Consider the following 24904-nt stretch of genomic DNA (forward strand, 5'->3'; position numbering starts at 1 on the left):
TCTAACTTTTTGGCAATGAAACTGCCCATTACAACATTATGGAAAATAATGATGACAAATTAGTTTTATTATATCACACCATCCATTTACAGCCCAGTTTGTGGGATTGCACCAACAATAATATTGTGTGATCTAAGACAAAACCGGGCTTAGATAGGTCTGAAACCTCACAAAAATGAAAAAATAAAATGGTGATGAAATGCTTATGGAAAAACTGACACTACATTTTAGTCAGAAGAGATTTAAATTTAATCAGAGCCCTGGAAGAGATCGTACTTCTGGAACAACAGCAATGGCATAAAGCCATCAATTCGGTCATAAAACATTTCATGAGTTCATACAAAAGATAAATGTGCTTTTAATATTCAACTTTACAAATTCTGAAGGAAATAATTCCCAGAAACACATCTGTAAGACTTAACTGATACAACATACCACCACACAATGGAACATACAACGAAATAAGATCCAGGTTTACTTTGTAAATGGAGACTCTTCCTTGAAATATTAATAGTGGCTAATTACAATACTGGCACTGTGGCAAAGAAACTAAGGAAGAATTGGACATTTGAAACGTAATTATTCTTGTAGGGCAGATACACACAAAATAACCAGTGTTTCTAACAACAACAAATTGATTGGACAAATTGAACATCATTCAAATTGAGCGTTAGAAGTAAGAGCTTAAATACATCTCAAGCCTAAAGAACAGCCAAAAGCAAATCTATATACTGAGAAACAAATATTCCTGTCATTGGATATAAAATTATTGGATCTTTTTTTGTTTGTTTGTTTTAAGATATTCCTTACTTTAACCTCTCCCAAAATGTCAGCACTTCCACCAGAGACAATGAATTGGCCTAAATGAATGACTCACCGACTATGAAATCACAGGCTCATCTGGATGATTCGTCCATGCCTCACATCCACATTTCCATGGAATCAGCCAGGTCTTGCAGCAATTTTAGTATTGTCCCAGAACAACTTTTAAATGTGTAGTTGAAGTCAAAGAGGCAAGCAAAAAGGTATTTTGTCCTTGAGTCCCTCAATCCAAGCCCGAGTCCCGCCTGTACCCAAGACCGTAAATCTCCTGTAAAATACAGGTTCTAATACACAGGGCACTCCTAAAAGTATACCTGCTCATCCCACCAAAACAGTTCAGTGTCCAAGGGGAGGAAAAGAAAGAAAGAGGCAAGCTGAACCATGACAGACAGGGTATGTCCCGGCTGACGTGAAGACTGCACACAGTAAATTAATCATATCGTGCACTTAAACAGCCTGCTCCTTTCAGTGGCTGGATCAGGTTGCCTGGCCTCTACTCTTTCATGGCTGCTTTTTTGAAGAAGAAGAAAAAGAAGAAGAAGAATTTAGAGTATTTAGAGGCTAAAGCTTCTGGAAAACCACTTCCTTTAGCAATTGTCAGTGACTGCCACATGCCAAAAGACAACAGCCTTTTAAAGGCATACATTCAATACAAATACCTCCAGTGAAGCAAGAATGGTATTTACAACACCTGAACTGGTTTTAACCCCAGAGGATCAAACAAACCTTTTAATCCTAATCCTAATAAAGTAAAAAAAAAAAAAGAGTAAAAACTCTTTCAAAAGGTCAATGGCAAAAACGCATCGAAATAAAATAGGAAAAAACTAGGCTACCCCTAGATTTGAAAATAAAGACATGACATTAGAAATGAATTAAGCTATTAGAAAAGGCCTGAGGTGCCGAATTCATGTAGCATGCTACTGAAATTGGAGCACTTTCTGCTACTATGAGCCAGGCCATATAAATATTTGCTAGGCCATAACTGTGGATTTCACAACCACATCCTTGTCCATGCACTCAAACTTGCTTCAGCATTGAAAGAGTAAAAGAATTTGGACTTGTACATTTTAACCAGGCATTTAAACCACCATTTCTTTATGTCTATGAAGTTCTCCTGAAAATGTATTTCCACTAGATGCTGCTAAAGGAAAAATGAGGAACTTCAGATTTTAGATGAGTGGAAAAAATTGCTAGGTGTCTGGGGATGGATGGGAAATTATTCCAAAGAGATCGGTTATACAAAACATTACATATACCAGACCCAGATGTTATGTAAATAGTATAGAACAAACAAAAAAGAAGACCTAAAGCTAAAAAGCAGAGCTACAGCTGTGGTTGTTTAAATACTAGGCAGAAAATTATACAGCTTAGTATTTGAGAGTGGTGACTGGCTGACTTTGCTGAGTCTAGTGGCTTGACTCAAAGCCCCTTGCCACTAATTTTAGCCTTGCCTTGTGGAAGTGGCCAGAAAAACTCCTGTTGATGGCATGACACCACTCTTACTCAAACATGTGGAAAAAAGTTTAGGTTCTTGAAAATCTGTTTCATTACAAATGAAATAATCACAACACATTCTGTTTAGCATAATAAATTAAACTGAAAGGGTTCAAAGACAATTTGTGTCGCTCTTTGTACTTAAGGTCCAATTTGAACCTTGAAACCCTACATTTCTGTCCTCTCTAAAAAATAAATCCCTACAAACACTTTCAATCTCCAGACAAGGTTACAAAAATATCATTTCAGATGAGGTTAAATTGCAATAAGAATAGCAAATAACCTTATAAATAACAAAACCTTTCAATTTGGCTGAAGTTTAAAATGTACTTTTCCTTCAAGTTTTTAGATCACTCTGAAACAGAACATTGTATTAGATGCGACTGAGAAAACGGGTGTTAATTAGCATGGCAGTGTTCCGTCCTCAGAAGAAAAAAAACCCCACCTCAGTCTAATGAGACGTCTCTTACCTTATTGTTCGAACTGAAAGACAGTACTTCCACATCAGATTCAACATGGCCAGGACATTATTTGCCTGATTACTCCAGAAAGGTTTCCCAAAAAATGATATTTCATTCCTTTAATCCAAAAAAGAAGAGGCAAAACAAGAGCATAAAAGCTAGATCACTGTATGAGACACCTACAGTTGCACTGTGTACTTATGCATCAACATTTCTGGTGTCCAAAAAGTCAATTTCTTCCATTTCTTCCTTTACTTGACCACAAACAGTGTTTGACGATTTAAAAAAGCCTCAAGGAGAGAGAGAAATGATGAACTCAAACCAGTTCCAGTTCCTGCTGTTGTTACTGGTGTATATAATTCACTTTCATTTTGTATCCAAACCAAACTTGTCCCTTCTGGGAGGTTTCTAGGCAGGGCTTTGAGATTACCAAGTAAGGCTAGCAGCTAAACAGAACTCAGGCATGCCAAGCCTTACTTCTCTAAAGTCACATACATGATATGGAATGTTAGTTTTCTATTTTAAACACTTTCCTCTGGACAGTCATCAATTTTTCCAGCTCTACAGTTCAGCGTCTCTCATCGGTTGGGAAAAAAATACCTGTTTCCTTTGTGTTTGGCATATGCGACAACGACTAAAGCCACGTGATATGTTGAAAATCAGGCAAATATGTTCCTGCTCTGAGATGACACACTGGTTGACTTAAGCAGTCATAATAAAGCACAAGTTTGTTGTAACAGAATACAGAGTTGCATGTGATTTGTGGCGATGAGTCACTCTGAAAATGTCTTTAAAGACCATTCCTGTTAATAAGAGTATTATGTCATCAATTAGAGCAGTCACTAAATAAAGCTTGACAAAAAAAATAAATCCACAAAAGGAAATGGGATATTCTTAAGCGGTAAATTAAAAGCACATAGGCATAGTCTAGGAACCTGAAGGAGACCATGAATTTAAAGCAATGAAGCAAATGGAAAGCAAAATACAAACATGGTGCACAATACAAAAAAAATTAAAAAATAAAAATTTAAGCACAAGAATGCCTAAAAAAAATAAAACAAGTGTATCAGGAGACGAAATATTACAGAGAACATGTGACCAAGTGAAAGCAATATCAGACACTGCTTTAGGGTGAAAGCTTTTCACTATTGGTTTAACGCTCTTGAAACCATGTCACCACCAGCACCCTCACCCCCTATAATGCCTTTATTTGATTCATCATGTTGCCTGTGTAGAAGAATGGGTAGCTTGAGGCTCAAATCTGAAACTGTAAACCCCAAAGAAACAGGAAAAGCACAGGGGTGTTTCAAGAAACAAAGACATCTCAGCAAAGAAACTTCTCCCCAAAGTCCACCTGGGAATTGTACAATGTCTCTGTGTAGATCTGAGTTTGGGTTTGTACAATACACAGAGAAGTGTAGTAGAATGCTCTCCCCTCTTTCGCTCTCTCTTTCTCTCTCTCTCACACACAGACAAAACACAATCTGACAAAAATAACATTTAGGCTCCAAACAGTCTGTAAATATTCCCCAAATCTAACATTCTCGTGATCATTTCACATTTTTGACAGCTTTTTAGTGACAGGGTATATGCTGAAAAACACTGCAAACGTGTACATAGCCTCCTCCATCTGAGTGAGTCTGACATAGTAACAGCCTCCTCCACGTTCTCCCATTAGCACATGCATGTATCCAGTTTTCCTCTTTCATAAGCCTTCAAATTTTTGGCATCTGTAGACAATTTTGTGGAAACAATTGCTCATGACCACAAAAATCCCTGACAACATACTGTACTTTCCCCTGATGTATCACACAAACACTCGTGCACATTTTTTTTTAAACTACAACGTTCTTCAAACTACTGATCTTCACACTTTTTATTATGAATAGCAGCCTACTAATGATTAATCTCAGTATAAATAATGTACATTAAAATTATCACAGCTGAGACCAGTGTGGAATCCTGAGTGTAGTCACTGACTTTTAAACCTTGATGTAGATGAACAACAGCAGCTGTGGAGCAGGATCTACTTCTGGCAGTTAAAAAGAGGGATCTGTGGTAAGCATCAAAAATATGAAAAATATCACCTGGTCTGCAGCTATATGCAGATGGCAGGGTCCCCATTTTATCTAAGTTCATTGAATCGAAAGATCAGGCTGCTGCTGGTGGTGTAATTGTGTGGGAAATATTTTCTTGGCAAATATTGGGTCCCTTAATACCACTGCTTGATTTCCACATCTGATCTAAATATTGCTTTAACAGGGGAGAAGTTCATGACTTTTCTTGTGCTAAAATATGCATTTTGAGATGAACTGCTATACTTCAGCATTTTATTTTAAATGCAATACTAATAAAACTAAGATTTACAAATGAAATTTTTTTGACTTTGTTTATAAACTGCATCACTTTTATTTTAATAAACTTCACTTTTAATGACTGTAGACAGTCTGTATGGACAGTCTGTATGATGAAAGTGTGTGATTCTCAGTGATCACAAAAACAAAGTGCTCTTAAATGCCAGTTTCTTCACAAGGCAGAATCTAAAAAAATAATAATAATTATTCCATGCACACAGAGAAATAAACATTTTGTCATCAAAATCAATTTGCATAGCTTAACGTAACAGAAGAACATCGTTTTAGATTTCTTGTTTTTATTCTACATACATATTGGGCTATACTGATATACAGCGATACCCTTAACACTGAAACAGGGAATTTATTACACTGCAATTCAATTTAAGAGAACAATGAGAAATTATTAAACGTCCGGTGTGATTGGCTACACACTACAAGTGCTTATGCTTCATCAGTCAGCAGTTTCACACGTCCCACATGGTGCTAGGCCTTAAAACCTAATCAATTAACACTTATTTGACAAATGCAATTTCTCTTTATCCTCAAAGAAGAAGAACATGCCTGTAGAAAATACTAAACTACTCTCTTTCTGTGTTTGATGAATTCCTACAACAGATGTTAGTGATATTATGGAAGTCTTCTTAACTAGCTAGGGAAATTATCAATGACCTGCTTCCATAGTTTATGCGGTGTTTGTCCAAAAAACACTCTGTGAAATGCATATTATAAGAATATAAGTATAAGAATAACCTCATTCTTTGGTAATGGTGTACAACCAAACTTAATAAATAAACTGGGGGAAAACTGTACCTAATCAAAGCCAGTGAAATGTGTTGAGTTACCAGAGTAGAATAATAGAAGGCCATTGGGTACTTCCATAGCCTTGTTGGAAATGGCATTAAAATTGACACAGCAATCCAAACACATACTGGTTTCGCACACACTTTACTGACCTGTCAACATGGGTCTTTTCTTATAATGGCCAATGCAGTCAGTCCCAAAGATTTTAAAGTTTATAGTTCAGATTTGTTTTTATTTAGGCCAAACATAACTCTTGATTTTTAGATAAAAGGTTTAAAAAAAAGACAACAAAATCTTGCTGGATTTCTGTTGTATATCACAAAACAACACAAACACACTAATATTGGCTGTAACACAAGTAGATTCTGGATTTTTGTTTACATCCTGTAGGAAGAGTTAGTTCAGGTCCAACTCCAGCCCATGTACTTTTTGTTCTGCAGTAAGGGGTAACTAGTATACAGTTTTATGGATGACGATGGACATTAAACATTTTGATTAGCTGCAAAGTGAAATGTTGTCCATGTGGATATTAATTAGCAATACAAATGATTTGTCTAATAGTTCATCTAAAAATCTAGCATTTACCTGAGTTTTTGCAAGTATTTCTGTCAGGGAACAGAATCCCTACGGCACAAATAGTGATATTAAGAGTGCAAAAGGTAGAAAAGTAGATAAATTCTTGTATTACAAAATACCAAATTCTGGATGATTACATAGTTAATTGTGATGTCTTGTGGGAATTGCAATAAGGGAAAAAAAAACCCAACAACAATAGACAACGCAAACTAGAAATCAACTGAGACAAACCCCCCCCCCCCCCACCCCCACACACACACATTTACACGTGCCATAAGGATGGGGGGAGAAAGCGCTCGTCAGTTCCAGATTCTGCAGGTTTCCTACATATCCACAGCTGAGACAGCTGTCATCACCACCAGTGGGTGTCCTTCTCATCTTTTTCACATCCTTGATATATCCAGGGTCAACTTAACTTTACTGAGATCTCAGCTGAAGGAATCCCCTGAGACTTTCTATGCTATGATGAGATAAGAAAGAAAGATGACTACCCCCAGGGAAGACAGGAGAATGTAATTCAAACCAGTCTAAATGGGTGATATTTTAAATCACAGCTTTACAAATTTGGTTTTCTAAAACCCCTGAAGAAGAAAAAAAGGGTTAAAATTCGGATGCTGCATTTGCCCTTTATTGATGCACAAAATCCTTCATTACCTTTCCAGCTAATTACAAAGCACCAAATGAACGGAATAAGCAGTCCTGTGAAACAATGCACTACAAAGCATTATTTAATGATACTGAAAGTTAATTTGGTGAGTTTTCTGCTGTAAAAGAAAAAAATGTGTCTGATAATAAAACCTGTTTGTGCAAACTGTATTAAAATTACTAATGATATTTTATAAGGTAATCCCAATAAAATCTTCACTGAAATTTATAACATGCTGAGATGTAAACTTGTTCTTAGTGTCAGATCTTATATGCTTTTGTTCTGTTTATGTCATTCTGTGATCCTGGTCAGATCCTGAATATGTTGAGAAACATTTTCCAACGAGAAAAATAAAAAGTCAAATCTTTTAAAATATCTGCTGTACTATATCTATTTGTACATTCTTAAAACCAGACCACACACATGGGTGGGGCCAGGATAGAAGCACAAAACTGAATTAAGCTGGAGTGTAAATGCTCCTGTTCAGAGGAGCACAATTGCTTCTTTAAATGAAATCATTCTAACTTGCTGTCACCTTAGCTGCTAACCCCATCACTGTTTCCCACTACCTCTGCTAGATGATTCAGACCAGTCTCTGAGTTATTACTGCAATGGATGCAAAAGGTGGTCAGAGAGTAATTAGTGTTTATATCAACATGACAGCCATCTTACCTTTTGTAGAACCCACTGAGAGGCTGCAGGCACAAGAACTGCCAGTAATCCAAACACAATGCCTTAAACTTTAACATGATCTTTAAAGGAGACAGCAAAATAAACAAGCAAACTTTAGCAATTTAGCTGATCCTAGTGTCCAGTGCTGAACTATCCACATGTTTCAACACTCATTTTAGCACCTGATCAGAAGCATCTTCTGAAGCCAACAGTGCTCAATGTCCCTCTCCATGTCTCTTCCACTGTGCAATGAAGATATCATACATGTTAAGAGACATACACAAAGGCTAGCTGTGAGTTGTTTCTCTTGCCTCCATGAAACAGCATGTTGGTGAGCATGAATGAGTGAACCGTAAGCTACAGACGATATCCTCCCCCAATGATTTTAATCCGGGAGGTCTCTTGCTTTTTCTCTCTTACTGCTAGAAAAACAAATAGAAGGAAAAGCTTTCTCTCTCTCTGTCTTTTCTGCTCCTTTCTTTGCCAAGATCTTTGGGGTTCCCTTATTGTCCCCCAGAGTCGATGAGAGCAGCTAGGCTCACAAACCCCCCACTGGCCTGGCTTGGATTAATTATCCCGTATCTGATGGTGCACACCCTTCCGTAGCCATGTGGACAGTGAGAGGAGATAATCAGAAGAAGCACATGGTGCTCAGTGAGGAAATGCTCCTACCCCAGCCAAGGCCTCCCACAAAAATGCTGATGCTGGTTGCCAAGCAACGGAATCCTGACGCTAAAATACCAAGCGGGAGGCTGATGATACAGTTGCTGATTGGGCAAAGCCTGGGAAGGAGGGGTTCCCCACTGAGGTCTAGGTTTTTGTCTCGAATCCATTATGTACTTTGTGATTATTTTTCTATCAATGCAGCTTGAAAACAGCAAACCAAAACAGTGTACACAGTGGTGGAACCATTTAATGGCTTTGTACAAGAGATTGTGATTAAAAATGTGTAATAAAAAATACACATTTAAATGGATTGGCATAGAGCCTTTTAAACATTCAGAATACAGACAAGAATATTTTTTTTTATATTGTGCAATGTATTAACCAAAATTTGCATTAAAATAACCTTTACTTTGAATCTTTTAATTTGATTGTACATTTCAGTCTTAAAACATTTAGAAATGATTAGCACTTTATTCCATTTAGCAATTTTCACAATTTCTTTTGTCTTTAAAAACTTATTATAATTTAAACCCACACACCTTTTTTGTCTTTAAACCCTGTACATGCGGTGTGTGTGGACTGGGCACTGCGCTAAAATAAAATGATTCTAGTTAAAATCTCTCTGCTCTCTCTCACGCTCTTACATTTACAGGCAGCAACTTCAAGGAGCAAACACACACATAGCACATAGTCTCTCACTCTCTCTGACGCACGCACGCACGCACACACACACACACACACACACACACACACACACACACACACACACACACACACACACACACACACACACACACACACACACACACACACACAGAGTGCCTGTTGGAATAGTAAACAGTGGTTTTGTGTAAGTGGACAGTGAGAAATGTGTTCAATCTCACTGCCAAATAAAAAGATACAATTGGGATGCTGTGGTTCCCACAGAAAGAACAAAACCACTAGGAAAAAGAAACCTAAATAATTACAGCACACCTAATTAAATATCAATGTTCAAAGATCCCCTTAATGTTAACATTCAAACGTTTTTATTTTCTCTACCACAACATTCTATCAGGTTAAAATCAGGATCGATATTTACACATGATCTACAGGCACAAGGGCACTTTAACTCTAACCCTGATATATAACAAGCACATAATTCGCTCAAAGAACAAAGTCCAATTTATTTCACAAACAGAAGGCAGGCAGTAAGTTCACATTAATTCACCCGCAACTCAGTCTTTCTGCAATTTAGCCATGAAGTGTTTCCATTTTGTGGACGCTTAACATGTTTGGAGCCCATAAATGTGTAAGCATACGGAGTGGCCACACATGTTCCTACTGGTTCGTTAATGAGGCACTGCAAACAACTCTTTTGTCTGTGGGGCAGTTAAGGGGGGCATCTTGGCAAGAGGGGGCAGGGGAATGAAGCAGGGAACACACGCTGCTGCCAAATGAGGACACATCCATCATCCAGCTGGCAGTGGCGAGTCAGGATGGAAATGCATAGAATACAGAATCACAGCGTTTTACCATTCATTTAAAAAAAGATTGTTTATAATAATGAATATAATATACTAATGAACAAACTGGGGAAGAAACGGGAATAAGAGAAAACAGAAAAATAGAAGTTATAAAAAAAATGTCTATGTGTATTTATGCCCTAAATATAAAGGAAGGTCTCTGAAGAAAAAACAACAAAGACAAATATTATTTACTTAAAATTCAAGCCTCATTTATCTTTAAATCAACAAGGCCAAACAGAAGCTGTAGAACAAAGCTAAGCAAAGCCACTAAGGACTTTCAAGTGTTCAGCCATTAGAGCCACTTGTACACCAGGTGTTACGTCTTAGGGCCCAGCTGGGTAACGCTTCCCAGTGAATGAGCTCCAATGCCAATAAGTGCTAATGGCCTCATTCAGCACCTGGGGAAGGACATGACGCACACATAACTACTACTGCAGGCTTGTCCTTCAACCTTCACTGCCTTCTGAATCGATTCCTTCAAGTCATGACTGGCACTTTTTATGATACCAGCACATCGTAACTTGAACGTCCCTCATGGGAAATTGAATGCTATTTGAAATTCATAGAGACTAATTCATTAAAGAGCAGATGTATATTGAATGCATGGGTTAATTGGGTGATGTTATCACCATTTACTCAACCCCTGAAGATGGAACTCAAAAGAAGGAAATCACTAAGACACGATTTCTTTTCAATCTTTACTTCCTGCAATCAAAAGGTAAGATCATGGAACAGTGTTAACACTAGATTGAATGCTCCCAACCCAATGATATACAATTTTTTTTTTAAGTAAGCAATTGTTCTATAAAGCTGGTTACCATTAGCAAGTAAAGAGTTATTTAGAAAAACATATGAAATGAGCTCATTTATGATTTAAAGGCTGGGCTATGATGTGTCTAGCTGTGAAGCAAATGACTCCTTATTATACTGAACAAACATCCAAACATGAGGGCACAATCTTTTATCTGATAATCTAGTAAAGTATACGTAGCTGAACTGAGAGCTTACTGTAAGCACATGAAAATGATGAAACGTCCACTACTAGACAGCATGCTCTCTTGCTCATGATCGTACAATTATACTTTGTAATCAGTTTAAATATGTCATTGTTAAAACCGTAGAGAGGAGATAAATATGAGCCCAGAGTATATATATAAAAAAAAAAAAAGAAAAAAAAAAAAAAAAAAGAAGCATTGAGTTACGACATTTATGAGGCAAACGTGCCCTGCTATAAAATATGTTTATATTTTGTTCCCAGTTGTTGTTATAATGTTTCATTCCACATTATAAAATATACCAAAGTGAATATACAAGAGGAGAATTTCAGATATGGATATCAGCTGTAAAAACCAAGAACAAACTGCACACAAAAAGGACTATACAAAATATACATTGTATCTAGCAAACCAATTGAGAATGTAAAAATAAAAATATTTCTTTAACTTCGTGTATGTGAAACATACGGTGAATAAATCATACATAACTCTGGAACAAAGGCTTGGTTTGGTAGAAATATGAGTCTAGAATGGGATTTAACCTCACATGCTTATTACATTTTCTTTCTTTTGTCCTATGAACAAAGGCATTTAAGTGCAAATGAGACAGATACATCTTTTATCATATATAAAAAAACTATGTTCTGTATTCTATGTGAAGCATCTTTTTTGTGCTTTACCTGACATGCACTGGTTCTCTGAAATGGCAAGTTAATGTACTGGAGCTGTAGCACAGTGTGGAGGAAGTTCATGTCCACTTCCCTTGTCCAGATATGACCTGAAGATAAAAGGTCATGGTGCTGTTATTATTTCTCTGGCTTTACTGGAAGAGGGGGCAATAAGAGCTAAATGGAGGCAGACATTATTCCAAGCATGGTGGCCGGGTTTAAAGGCCCTCGTGAAGCCGCTGCCAGCTTGGGCGGGACAGATGGGCGTGTAATTGGGAGTTATTGTCGGGGCACGTGAGGCCAGATGGGGTCAGAGCTGGAATGATGAGCACAGGCTGTGCGTTCATGGTCTCCATTTGAAAAACTAAGCAAAGGTTTTAGGTGTGAAGATTAAGAAGATATATATAGTCTCAGCTTTCCTAAATCAATTTTGTTGGCTGTTGACAATTTAATAGCAATCGTTAAAAACAAAGTACTGTATAGACAAATCCAGTGGTATATCCAGAGGATAGAGAATATTTTTTAGATACAAAATGTGCATATAATAGGGCAAATAAAAATATTGAAATAAGGTTTTCTTATTTTTTTATCTATCATTTTCATTTAAAATAATAAAACCATTAGAGAAAGTCTTAGGTCTGTCATTTAAGAAGGATAAGGTCATTTTCTTTAGATTCGTTAGATTAAGTTTCATCTCTCCTGAGGTTCATACGTGAACAAAAATGGGTTTTATTCTCATAGCCGTTCTGGAACTACATCAAGACGATGCAATTTACAACCGCAAACACTGGAAAGTGTATGAATAATTGGATCTCTTAACATTCTCGTTCTTATTATCATGAGTTAACATTACCAACAGTGTTCTACTTCATTATTATCACAATTAAAACATCACAGCAACCGTCTGAAATCCAGTCCATTCTTCTTGTGTATTAAAAAGGAGGTCTTTAGCTCCATATGCTTATTCAGTATTCAGTGTATGCAAAAGTCACAGTGCCTTAGAGATGTGCTCCCTCTAGTGGGTTTAAATAAACACCCCTTTCGAATTCAACTTTGCTTTAGTCATTTGTTTCCTGCTTTCTAGACTCTTCCAGTACACACCCAGATCTCCAGCGCCACATCCAGGGTTAAGTCAAGTATCAAGGTCAAGTCAAGTATTCATTATATTTGTGCCCAGTCCAGATAACAGAACATGTAAAAGTGGTAAGTTTTCAGGTTGTAGTGTGACTAATGTTAGGCACAAATGTTATAGGGCTCCTGATGAGCACAAAACTCAGGGTGCCAGTATCACAATCTTAAGTATGGACAAAAATACCTTAAGGTAAATTATTTTTGTGGCTGAATCTTAAAAAGCACTTATTGGTTATACAATGTACTACACTGGTAATGCTTAATGGGTCTTGAAATTAGCATTATTTATTGCATTACTTAAACAAATCATGAACGTTAGCATTGCTACACCACAAGTAACATTAGCAAAAGCAAGAATGTACAATCACATATTTGCTTTAAAAAAATTAACTACATTCACCTGCATTCAACAACATTCACTTTTTTTTTTTTTTTATAAATGCAGCTTGTTCCTAAGACTTGCCTCAAACATCTTCATTAAGGTTGTTTGGTCACTCTGTGCTTTATTCTAATTGGTTTATTGGTTTCAAATGCTGAAATATGTAATTTGTTAATGTTAATTAAAATGCCAATGAATTTAAGTCAGTTAAGGAACTTTAATATAAAAGTGTTTACCCTAATTAATTTTGCAAAGCTATTATGTTATACTTCTTATACAAACAGTATTATAGAACAAGAAGAAGTCACCTGGGATCTGGCAAATCCTAAAGAAACCTTTGGTCTTTATGTTAATCACTCGTAGCTTATATAAAACTGTATGTTTGCGAAAAGAAAACATTACTCTTGGTTAAAAAAAAAAAAAAAAAAAAAAAAAAAAAAAAAAAAAAAAAAAAAAGGTAAAATAGTGACACTGCCTTCAAAAATGACCTGAAAAGTGGCATTGGCAGACAACCAATACATTACTACTAATTATTACTTACTGCCTGGAAGTATGTTTTCTAGCTACTCAGACTCAAGTATACCTTCACAGATCAGTGGATTTCATCAGCTGGGGAAAAAAACCCCAAAAAAACAGAAATTTGCTGTGCATAATTTAAAAATTACCAAGGAGCTATTAATATCTGATAATATTATATCTGGGACCCAATTCTGGAAAGAACCCCAAATTAGGGATATAAGCATTAATCAGGATATAAAACATTCACAATCCACTGAATATTGTAAAAATTTAAACAACAACACCAACAACACAATGGCATAAATACAACCATGCCTACAGGAATCAGGCAGCATGTAAAAATGGCATTAGTCAAAGATGCAAATAAAAGGCCAAGTGTGACTGAAGGTACTATTAAGAAGTCATATTAGAAAAGCTATTTACAAGATAATCACTAAACAAAGCTAGGCTCTATGTGGTAGGTTATATTCAAATCTAATATAGAGTATTAGATCTATATCTATACGTTGGATTTATAATTAGAAAAAAGACAATACTTCTGGGGTGATGTTGATCCACACTGTAAAGCATGGTAGTGGTGGCCTCATGTTAAGAGTTACACATTGCCACTCGGTTGCTACCCTGAGTAATCCCTTCCTTATTTGAACTCTTGATGTAGGCTTCCTCTAGGAGTGTTGGTTGTGCTATATTATATTTGCACAGGAGTGGTGGTACATATGGGGCCATGCCCCATATCTAATACCCAATCTGAAGTAATACGTCTGCCAAATGCACAAGCAATAGTAGAAACTCAATTACTATGTAGGTTTAACTCCATTATAATAAAAGCCATTCTTGTTTTAAATGTACACATGTGAATTATACATTAATTAGAGTAAAAAAACAAACATTTTAGGAAGTCCAAAAGAGCTCACAGTCTTATATGAAAGCAAACGGTGAACCAGTTCCTGCGGTTTAAACCTAAAATAGCACAAAGAGAACAAAAAAAAATTTTCCTTTTATTTTCCACATCATGACACACACCTGAGACAGAGAGCTCCAGATATAATAAACAACCCTTCATGATGAACAAAAGTTACTAGTTGACGTATTGCATCATTCAAGTGACAATTTTTAGATGAGTTTTTATGAATATGTGTGCTGAGTCTTTACTTTGAAATTGCTGTCTGTTGCAGGTGAACAAAACCACTCTGGAAAAAAGAAAGGTGAAATAAATGTCACTAGTCTCCAGCTGTTTGACTGTTGCTCCATTTATAGTGAAGAGTGGTGCGCTCAAAATCAGAGCTGTTCATAAACAAAGTCAGCCATCATGGATTCATTTAGACTTTTGTAAAGAAGTAAAAGCTCCCTCGTTAGTTGCGAGTGAAGTGCTGCTTGTGTCAGTTTTATAGAATTCTTTGAGATAAGAACTTGTAAGCTATATGTTCTGCATCAGCAATCTCACAAGGACTGACATGAGTCATCAACAGTATTTAAAATCCAGACATACCAGGTGTTTGTGCAAATGTCGGATGGTCAGGATGTAATATGGTCAGACTGTGTGCAAATGGTAGCAGTAAGTAAAGTAAGAAAAAAAAAAAAATTATCTAAAGAAATGTGTACCTTACCTTAAATATCTTTGCTGCTAATTAACAGCTGTCCCATCCCATTGATTCTATTTCCCCAACAATCTGGAAGGAATATCTCTCTAATAATAATTTTATTGTCTTTTAAAGTTAAATGAATGTAAATAAAAATCATCCTTCCACTGTGGCAGAGTGGTTTCTGGTATGACAAACGTCACATAAGAGAATGCTATTTGAACTGTTGGTTACATGTCACTATCCAATTCCACTATGCCAGTTAAGATTAGGATCGACAGTACATACCAAATCATTATGGCAGAAAAAAACCTTCCAAATGCATATCCTCTACTCATCATTGAAGCTATAATGTAAGCTCTCAGTTTCCAGCCATTATGTATGATTTTATTAATTTGCACATTTACTGCAATTACTATTTTACACTGTAGTGTAAGAGGCACTGAAGCTGGAAATGCAATGTGTGGTCTGTGTATGACTACGATATATTTACACACACACACACTCACACACACACACACACACACACACACGCACGCATCTCAACATACAGCCATTATTGCCAAAGAAAAACTGCCAACAAAATTGAGTACATCCTAAGTGAACATGTCAAAATTGTGTCCAAAGTGTCAATATTCTGTGTGAGCACAATTGTTATGTAGCACTGCCTTAATCCTCCTGGACATTGAATTCACCAGAGCTGCACAGGTTACTGGTGGGATCCTCTTCCACTCCTCCATAATGACATCATGGTGCTGCTGATGTTAGTACCAGCTGAACTCATGCAGCCCCAGACGATGATGCTACCACCACCATGCTTGAAAGTAGGCAACACCATTTTCTTGACACATCTCACCAGGGTATCGCCACACATGATGGACACCATCTGTGCCAAACAAGTTTATCTTAGTCTCATCAGAACACAGGACATGGTTTCAGTAATTTATGCTCTTGGACAGATTGTCTTCAGCAAACTGTTTGCAGACTTTGTTGTAAGCCAGTTTCAGATGATGTTTCCTTCTGGGACGACAACCATGCAAACAGACTTATTGCAGTGTGTGGCGTTTGGTCTGAGCACTGACAACCGGACCTTCCTTTTCTGCAACCTCTAAAGCAGGGGTCACCAACCTTTTTGAAACTGAGAGCTACTTCTTGGGTACCAATTAATGTGAAGGGCTACCAGTTTGATACACACAGTTTTCAGTTTGATCTGAAATAACAAATTTGCTCAATTGACCTTTTATTATATGTTATTATTAATAATTAATGATATTCATCTATGTGAAGACCCTGATCATGTTAATGATCTCTCATAATAAGTTTTAAAATTGATTTAACAAGGTACCAGCTATTTTTAGAAAAGGCCCAAGGGCTACTCATGTGGTCCTTGCAGGCTACCTGGTGCCCGTGGGCACCATGTTGGTGACCCCTGCTCTAAAGCAATGCTGCAGCTCTTGTGCATTTAAAGCCTGATTTTGCACCTGATGCACAGCACGAGGAGTCACATTTTTTGATGGACCCTTGCAAAACCTGTTCAGAGCAGAACCCATCTTGGAAAATGTCTGTATGAACCTGACCACTGTACTGTAACTCAGTTTCAGGGTGTTACTGATCTTATAGCCTGGGCATCTTTATAGGGAGCAACAATTCAAATTCTTAAATCCTTAGAGTCTTTGCCATGAGGTGCCATGTTTAACATCCAGTGGTCAGAATGAGAGACTTGTACTTAAAGCACCACATTTTAACTGGTTTAATACAAGATATACAAATTTGTATGGTCCTGTCAAGCAGACAAACACATGAACATGAATAATAGGACATGTGCTCTTTGCATGGTTAAAAGACGTACAGCTGTTTTCACTTAGGGTGTACTTACTTTTGTTGGCAGCTATTTTGAAAGTAATGGCTTTATATCGAGTTATTTTCAGAGGATAGCAAATTTATACTGCTATATAAGCTGCACATTGACCACTCTAAAATATATATGTTTCAGTAAATGTGAGGGGTGTACTCACTTTTGTGAGATACTGTGTGTGTGTGTGTGTGTGTGTGTGTGTGTGTGTGTGTGTGTGTGTGTGTGTGTGTGTGTGTGTGTAAAATGGAAAAAAAAACAAGGTTTTATGATAAAACGATAGTGTAAAGCATTACTGCTAACGCTGTGTCAATGTAAAAATAAAAACGAAGAAATGTTTTAATGAATATTGGGAATGAATGTTTTTATATACGTGTAGCTTCAGTGTGAGTGCTACTTTATTGTACAAGAGTTTAAATAGTTTGCTTGCATTTACTCTAATCTTGCATCATGTCACCACAGCACCCTTGCTTGTGATAAAATGACTATAATACATGCCCTCTCATGGTTTATGGCTTTATTTTAAACATGATTACATCTGAGAGATTCAAGAAACAGAATGTACCACAACACAGCTGAGGTACCATGAGTCAGGCAGTATTAAAGAAGGGAAACTAGCTTATTTGTAATAAATAGTAATTATTAATTGATCGAGCTGATATAAATCCTTTAATGTGTTTGCCACCATATCTTATCCCTTCCACAAATATTGCAGTCCAACCAAGTGTTCAATGTATTAAATATTAAAAACACATGTTTAAATATTAAAATCTCCACATCACCACTCATTTATAATTATTTGATAGGATCAAGGGCACCTCGACAGCAGACTTCAAAATGATTTGCCACTGTTGAAATCATGCAAGTGGTTTCGATGCATAACTTAAGCACTATCATGGTTCCATCCTTTTATCTTATTTGAATACAAATGTATGTGTGTGCTTTCCAGACATCATTACACATTTAAGTTAGATTTAATGCATATTCAACCAACCAATGATGACGATCACAAAATGTGACACATCGGTTCAGGACTGCTAGCAGCTATCATAACAATGGAGGAACAACAATATGGAGCATCCAGCTGAATTGTGCTCTGATGGCCTGCTTGTTAGTGTGTCTGGCTCACTGCTAACTTGCCATAGCATTTACTGACAGTGGCATCCAGTGACACATGCAGAGCTCACCTTGTTACCATTACACTGATCCCAGCATTCATACCCTCCATTCTGAGGCATCACATGTGTTTCAGTCAGGGAAAAGACTGGTTATAGAGAGGGGGACTGATTAGTCATGGGCTACTTTAAAGGAATAATGGGGGATCAGAGTGACCTTGAGGAATGAGCACATGATGTTCATGGCAGTCCCAGACCTCCCCTCCCCCAGGATGAAACTGTGAAGGTAGAGTTACATTAAGTCAAGGGCTAGAGACATAGAGCCACTCTGGGTTCAAGAGCAGCTGTAAAAGAACCATTTTCTAACATGTAACATAAGAGAAAATGGTAATGTTAATATTTTTTGAGGAAATATGAATAGGACCAGAGGTGTTATACTATATGGATAGGAAACTATCATTTAAGTATTTCATGAATTAACATCAGCCTTATGCAAATACATCAAAATCAATATAAAGTTTTAGCTGTAAAATCTTTCTCAAGGTACATTTCTTATTAAGATTTAAATGTACACCAATTTTCCACTTTTCATATATTTTAAAATAATAGAAAATAATAATTTAAGTACCTCCATGTAGTTTTGAGCTGAGCCAAAGTGAGCTTATGGTCATTCCTCTACACTAAATGCAGAGGTACACAATCTGTCCAGATTAATAAGCTTATGTGAAGTGACTGGGACTTTATCTGTGTCAGAACTACGAGGCGCTAAAGTAGAATCAGGCTCATTCGTGTAGTCTGTCAGCAGCAAGGCTTTGAAAGCACACAGGCTTATATGGTTTCCAAAAATAGAAAGTGTGACGACATCAGTGCTACGCAAATGCCTGTCCACAAAGTCTTCAGTTTGGATGTGCGAGGCATGTCAATGTTCATTCTTATCCCCCTGCACGCAGGTCAAAGAAGCTCTAGCTCAGCTCAGCACAGCCAAGGTAGACATTTGAGACATGCAGGGCATGTCCACATCTCACACTGCTCCTGAATTAAGCTTCACAGTAACATGCGGTGAGAAATAAACGAACATCATAATACACACAATTAGAAATTAAACATATTTAATTAACACGCTCAAGCTTGCTAATCATGATCATGGCACGCAATTATTCTCTTTAGCGTGTACGTGCCAGAACATTTTTAAAAAGTCAACAGCTGTAACAGATCAGCCACTGTTGAAGCAAACAGCATCTCTTTATGTTATACACACAACTCTCTACAAGCTGCTGAGATCACATATGTATTGCCGTATTTGTAAGTTGAATTATTTAATGTGATGTGCATTACTTGCTTAAAGCAAACACATTTTATTTTATATGTTTTAAGCAAACATATGTTTATTCCACAAGAACTACAGTACTCACAGGTAGTAGAGTCTGTTAGCCATGATGTCGCCGTGCCGTTGGTGGAAAAACACAGGGACTGTGTGTAGTGCACGCTGCTCACACATATACACACACTCACGCACACAAACTGATGCGTGTCCTCGTGCGCACACAGACACATGCACTGCTTTCTTCACACACTCACAAGCTCGCTAGCTCATTCAAGCTTATCCATAGAGGGGCGGAGAGTAATGAGTGTGTTTGTTTGGTGTGTGGGTGTACAATGCAACATCAGCATTCAAGATGACACGAGAAATCAGATGAGCTTCTATATGTGGTGCGTAAAACATAGCAGGAAACATTTCAGATGCACCAATTCACCAGAACACCATTCATAATTCACAACTCTTCACTTTTGATGGCCATGGTTTTTTTTTTAATGACTCTATATGGCTTAGTATCTCAACTTTATTGTGGCCCAAGAATGCAGAGATGCATCAGGTCTGCTGGTAACCATGGCAACAGAGGCTGTTTGCAAAAGCATGTCCAATCATAATGAAAGAGTTGTGGCATCATAAAGTCACACATTTTCCTGTTACCAACTGATGAACCATTAAGAGCTAATGAAGTATTGTGCAAATAGACAGGCAGGTAGAGAGTATAATTGTAATTGGGAGCCTGGCAGATGGTGCTTGACTCAAGTGAGCGATTTTGGCAAGTGCATGGTAATAAGGCTTTCCAGAACAGGCACAATTCATTAAGAGATTTACTTGCTGCGAATAAGCTAAATTCATAAAGAGATTTATCTGCAGGGGAAAAAATGCTCAAGTGAAATATAGTAGGAGATTTAATGGTTTTCAGTAAAAACATAAATGCAAGATTTCTGAAGTCATAAATATTGCAGTCCTATGCAGAAATCTCTAATGTAATGCAAATGTAATATTCTTTACTAATAAATTGAGACCGCAGAAATTAAGGTGTAGTTCACAGAATTATTTGAGAAACCTAATGCTACAGTGGAAGTCCATCATCAATTGTAAGGTGTACAAATATTTTATTTTAAAGTATTTTAAAGTAAAGGCTTTTACTTTGTAAACAATGAAGCGCAAGGAGAAGCCAAAAATCATTACTCACATAAAACCTTATAGTATAAACAAAAGAGGAAATCTTTGTCACATCTATAATTTTGGATCCAAAGTTTGCCTAGAAAAAGAATGCATTCATTAATAGTGTCCTGGGCTGCCATCTGGTATCTGGGTGTCACTGTTCTGACTAAGTTAATAGGTTTCAATTAATCAGAATACCCACAATCCAGCAAAAAATTAAATAAAATGGGACAATAGAAAAATTGCACAATATTAAGCTTTAAATAATCTTAAGTCATTGCTCAGAAAATTAGCATGACCTCAATAAATATAATTTCGATAAAGATATTTAGTATGCAATAGTTTTTCCTTTGATTTCTTTAGTTGTAGCCTAGTGGATAAACTTGCACAGCGTTTTATAGAAAGAAGATCCATTGCTGTTCCATTCAATATTGATGTGCTTGAAAAGTTGATGAGTTGAAAAAAGTTGTGAACTCAAATGTGTTGGGGTTTATACCATATATTTAAGTCATTATCATGATTTTTAGCTTTGTGTACAAGAAGAGTATGTAAATGAATTTCCCGCAAAAAAACAGTCTAGCAAAAGTAAATGGTGGAACAGGAGTTTACAATAGCATTTGTTTAATCCTTGCTCATTTTCTTGTTAACATCATTTTCCCAAGGAAAACACAGGGCATTCCAAAGGTATTCAGACCTCCTTCACCTTTTATAATCTTTTTATGTTGCAGCCTGATACTTTAAATGTCTATAGACATGATTTAACCACAAAGCTTTTATACCAGAACCCAGAAAATATTGGAATATTCTTACAGAAAACACTAGAATTGCAAATAACAACTCAACATTCGCTCAAGACATGCTTTCTGAATCAATAAGTAGAAAAGTTGATGGTGTGTATGTGTGTGTTTGCATATCTCCAACTAGAGACACAGTAAATTGCATCATTGTACCTGTCAGGGCAGCAGGTAAGTGCCAGAGAGAGGCCACTGGCAGCGCCGGCTACTCAGTAACAACAAAAATGAAGGGATGCTTCCAGAGATATCACCATAACAAAAAAATCATAACATCTACTCTGTAATTAATAACATTTGTGCACTGGGGTTGGAAGCAATACATGATTAATATATTCAATAGTCAGCACTTTAACTAGTCGAGGAGATAAAATAAATTCGACCTTTAACTACAGTTCACAAGAATATGCTGGGAAAAGTCTGTTATTTTCTTTAATAAACTCTTTCAAACTTTAAGATTTGTGGCTTTTTTTATCCCATTCTTAAAGGAATTCCAGAAAAAGTTTTTTAAAGTACATATTAAATAAATCTGCTTCATTGTTAAAAGTTTTTAATGCACTATAACTGTATAGTCTACTGTATGACTATGTATGTATGTATGTATGTATGTGTGTGTGTGTGTGTGTGTGTGTGTGTGTGTTTGTGTGTGTGTGTGTGTGTGTGTGTGTGTGCTGTGTTTCTGAATAAAAACTGCAACTGCAAAAGTAAAACTGCAACTGAAATGATTAATCAGTGTATTAATGTGCATTTCATAATGTTCATTTTTCAATCTATTTTGCTATAAAATAATTAATTGGGAACAGTTATTATGTTCATTAGATTGGTGTGGCCATGCAGTCAACTCAGGAGCTTCGCTGTTGTTGTGATTTTTGGTGCATATGCTTCTATTTAGTCAAGTCGAGTTTATTTCTATAGTGCGTTTCACAATGGACATTGGTCTCAAAGCAGCTTTAAAGGATTTAAGAATTAAAGTGAACGATGTGTATTTATCCCTGATGAGCAGCCATGGCGACTGTGGCAAGGAAAAACCTCCCTTAGATGTTATGAGGAAGAAACTTTGAGAGGAAACAGACTCAAAAGTGGAACTCATCCTCATTTGGGTGATATCAAGAGTGTGATTATAAATCATTAAGCCAATACAAAACACCAGAGAGTGAAAACTAACATGAGCACTGGAATGTAAGATTATGAGTAAGGTCCTTTCCACAGTCTTATACAGTCAGTTGAAGTTATGGAACCAGGAGCTACTGAGCAACTCAAAATATAAAATAGCTCAACATCTGAGATCATCATAGATTCAACACCAGCTTCTTCATGACAAAGCTTTTAAACATTTAAAGAGGTCCAATGTCCAAACTCCACATGAAGTGGTTAGTACTGTACGTCTCTAGATGGTTCGGGATGTTTGCGGGCTCTGCATCTTCTTCTTTAAAGGTCTATAATATTAAACCTCACGATGCCTCTGGATAGGCAGATAAAGAGAAGCAGTGGAGAGAAATTAGCATAGCTGCTGTCCATAATATTAACAAGATTATTAGTGAGAAGAATGATGATAGAAATGAGACACTGAGAAACACATCAACTGATCAGTATATTCAAATGCAAGCTGAAAGGTCTTCAAGCGCTTTGAAATTGATGTATGGTTACGGCATTGAGTGTTGTAAAATCAATGGCCTTTAGTCATTTCGTTGGTTCGCCAACAATCAACATTAATTATCCAACATTTAAGGACATTCTAATGATCACAATTAAGTATCATAACAGATCCTTATTAAAATAAAATCGCTTGAATCAGGACAAACACCGTCAGAATGACACAATGATTATGCTATTTTGACTCTACAGAAAAATTAAGCATAAGGTTATTCATCACTGCATTATTCAGTAACGCAAAACAGCTGTGGGTCTCTTAATTCCACATGACAAATAAAATAAGGACAAAGAGCCTGCTAATTACAAGGCTCTAACAAGATTGAAATAATAAAAACATTAAGCTATATTTTCACTTGAAGCATGTATTTATTTGTGTGTTTATTTAACATTAAACATGACTGTTGTAAGGAGTAATGTTGCTAATGCTGTAAAAAAGACTGCTAGTAACGTTACTAATGCGATAACTTAAGACTTAAAAACCCACAAATTCAGAATTTCTCAAATATCACGGCACAGTTTTTGGCTCCGTCACCTAACCACCTGTGCAAATGCTCTCATTAGTGAATGTGAGTGATGGCAGGGAGTTCCTCAGACTTCCTGCAGTCCATAAGCGTGTATGAGGGAATGACAGATGGAACAATGTGCAGGTAAACCTCACTCAATTACACCTGTCAAACACTCTGCTTTCAGGTTTTAGAGATCACAGACACATACAGCCATATGCACACAGTATTGACCATGTGTCAGCACTATTTCCATTCTGAGGGCTCTTTCTATTCCATGCCAAACTCAAAGAGGGAGCATCTCCAAGTTTGTCGCAGCTGGAGCCACTCATCAGAACCCAGCATGCTTTCAAGCCTGGCAGTTTTTGACAAATGGCTTGGTAATATTTGACTCACATGCACTCACACACACACACACACACACACACACACACACACACACACACACACACACACACACACACACACACACACACACACACACACACCTTCTACAAAGTGAGCTGAAGAACTAAAAAAGAAAGCCAACAGACGGAAGTGCCTCTATGATCCAGTTCAGGCTCAATTAGACCGTCACTTTTTCACAACCTAGGAAGATGAACCTGGTGGTTGATTTGCAAATAATCATGCATATGCCAAAACAATACTAAATTGCCAGTGTCCTCAATCCCTTTATACATCTTTGATTTTATTCATCCTGTAGAAAATACACTAAATTAACCATCCACTCATGCAACCTGCCCCTTTGGACTCTGTCCAACTCTTTTCCACACACATGCACACACTTCGCTGGAGAAATCAATCAGTGTTCTCATTGAACATATAGAAGCAGAAGATTACTGTGATGGTATTAATCTCACTGAAATACTTTCTTCCATTTAAATGTAATTACATATTGGGTTCTGCTTTGACTGTAAAGCCGTGACTGAGATGTTTAAACCTCGGAATGACTGTAGATTATCTTACTGATCTTCCAAGGTGTAGCCTATCCTGAGTATTGCAGTTTAACACTGAGGATTGCTTGCAGCTCTTTTGGTGGATAAAGATTGAATTTTATATCCTTACTAAACTCCATTATAAATACAATTTTCAGAAGTGAAATCCACACTATATCAAATTAAATCAATTGTTGGCTCTTAGAATTGACAGTGTAATCTGGCTTAATTCTAAAATGATATTTGTTCTTTCGAATTGCAATTTAGTCACATATAACTTTGAGACAAGTCAAACAAAATG

At 36.8% G+C, this 24904-nt stretch overlaps 1 protein-coding gene and 1 long non-coding RNA gene across 11 annotated transcripts in view; one reads left to right on the forward strand and one right to left on the reverse strand.

Moving 5' to 3' along the window:
- The window catches only part of iqsec1b (IQ motif and Sec7 domain ArfGEF 1b), a 206155-nt gene that overhangs the window by 63494 nt on the left and 117757 nt on the right, over positions 1–24904 (reverse strand). For 3 of the 10 annotated variants that reach the window (XM_083533972.1, XM_083533974.1, XM_083533971.1), the window contains exon 1: positions 7830–8542. The exons of 4 other annotated variants lie outside the window; for them this stretch is intronic. In XM_083533972.1, coding sequence (XP_083390098.1) covers positions 7830–7906 — 77 coding nt within the window. In that variant the 5' untranslated portion in view covers positions 7907–8542. Of the gene's footprint in view, positions 1–2786; positions 2830–7829; positions 8543–19654; positions 19813–24904 lie in introns of those variants that run through there. 3 more of the 10 variants (XM_083533979.1, XM_083533978.1, XM_083533977.1) reach the window with 3 other exon arrangements.
- Positions 1–24904, forward strand: part of LOC310722056 — a 142243-nt gene that overhangs the window by 49717 nt on the left and 67622 nt on the right. The window lies entirely within an intron of this gene.

Source organism: Silurus aristotelis (genome assembly GCF_946808225.1).
Source record: "Silurus aristotelis genome assembly, chromosome: 28".
NCBI classification, from domain to species: Eukaryota; Metazoa; Chordata; class Actinopteri; order Siluriformes; family Siluridae; genus Silurus; species Silurus aristotelis.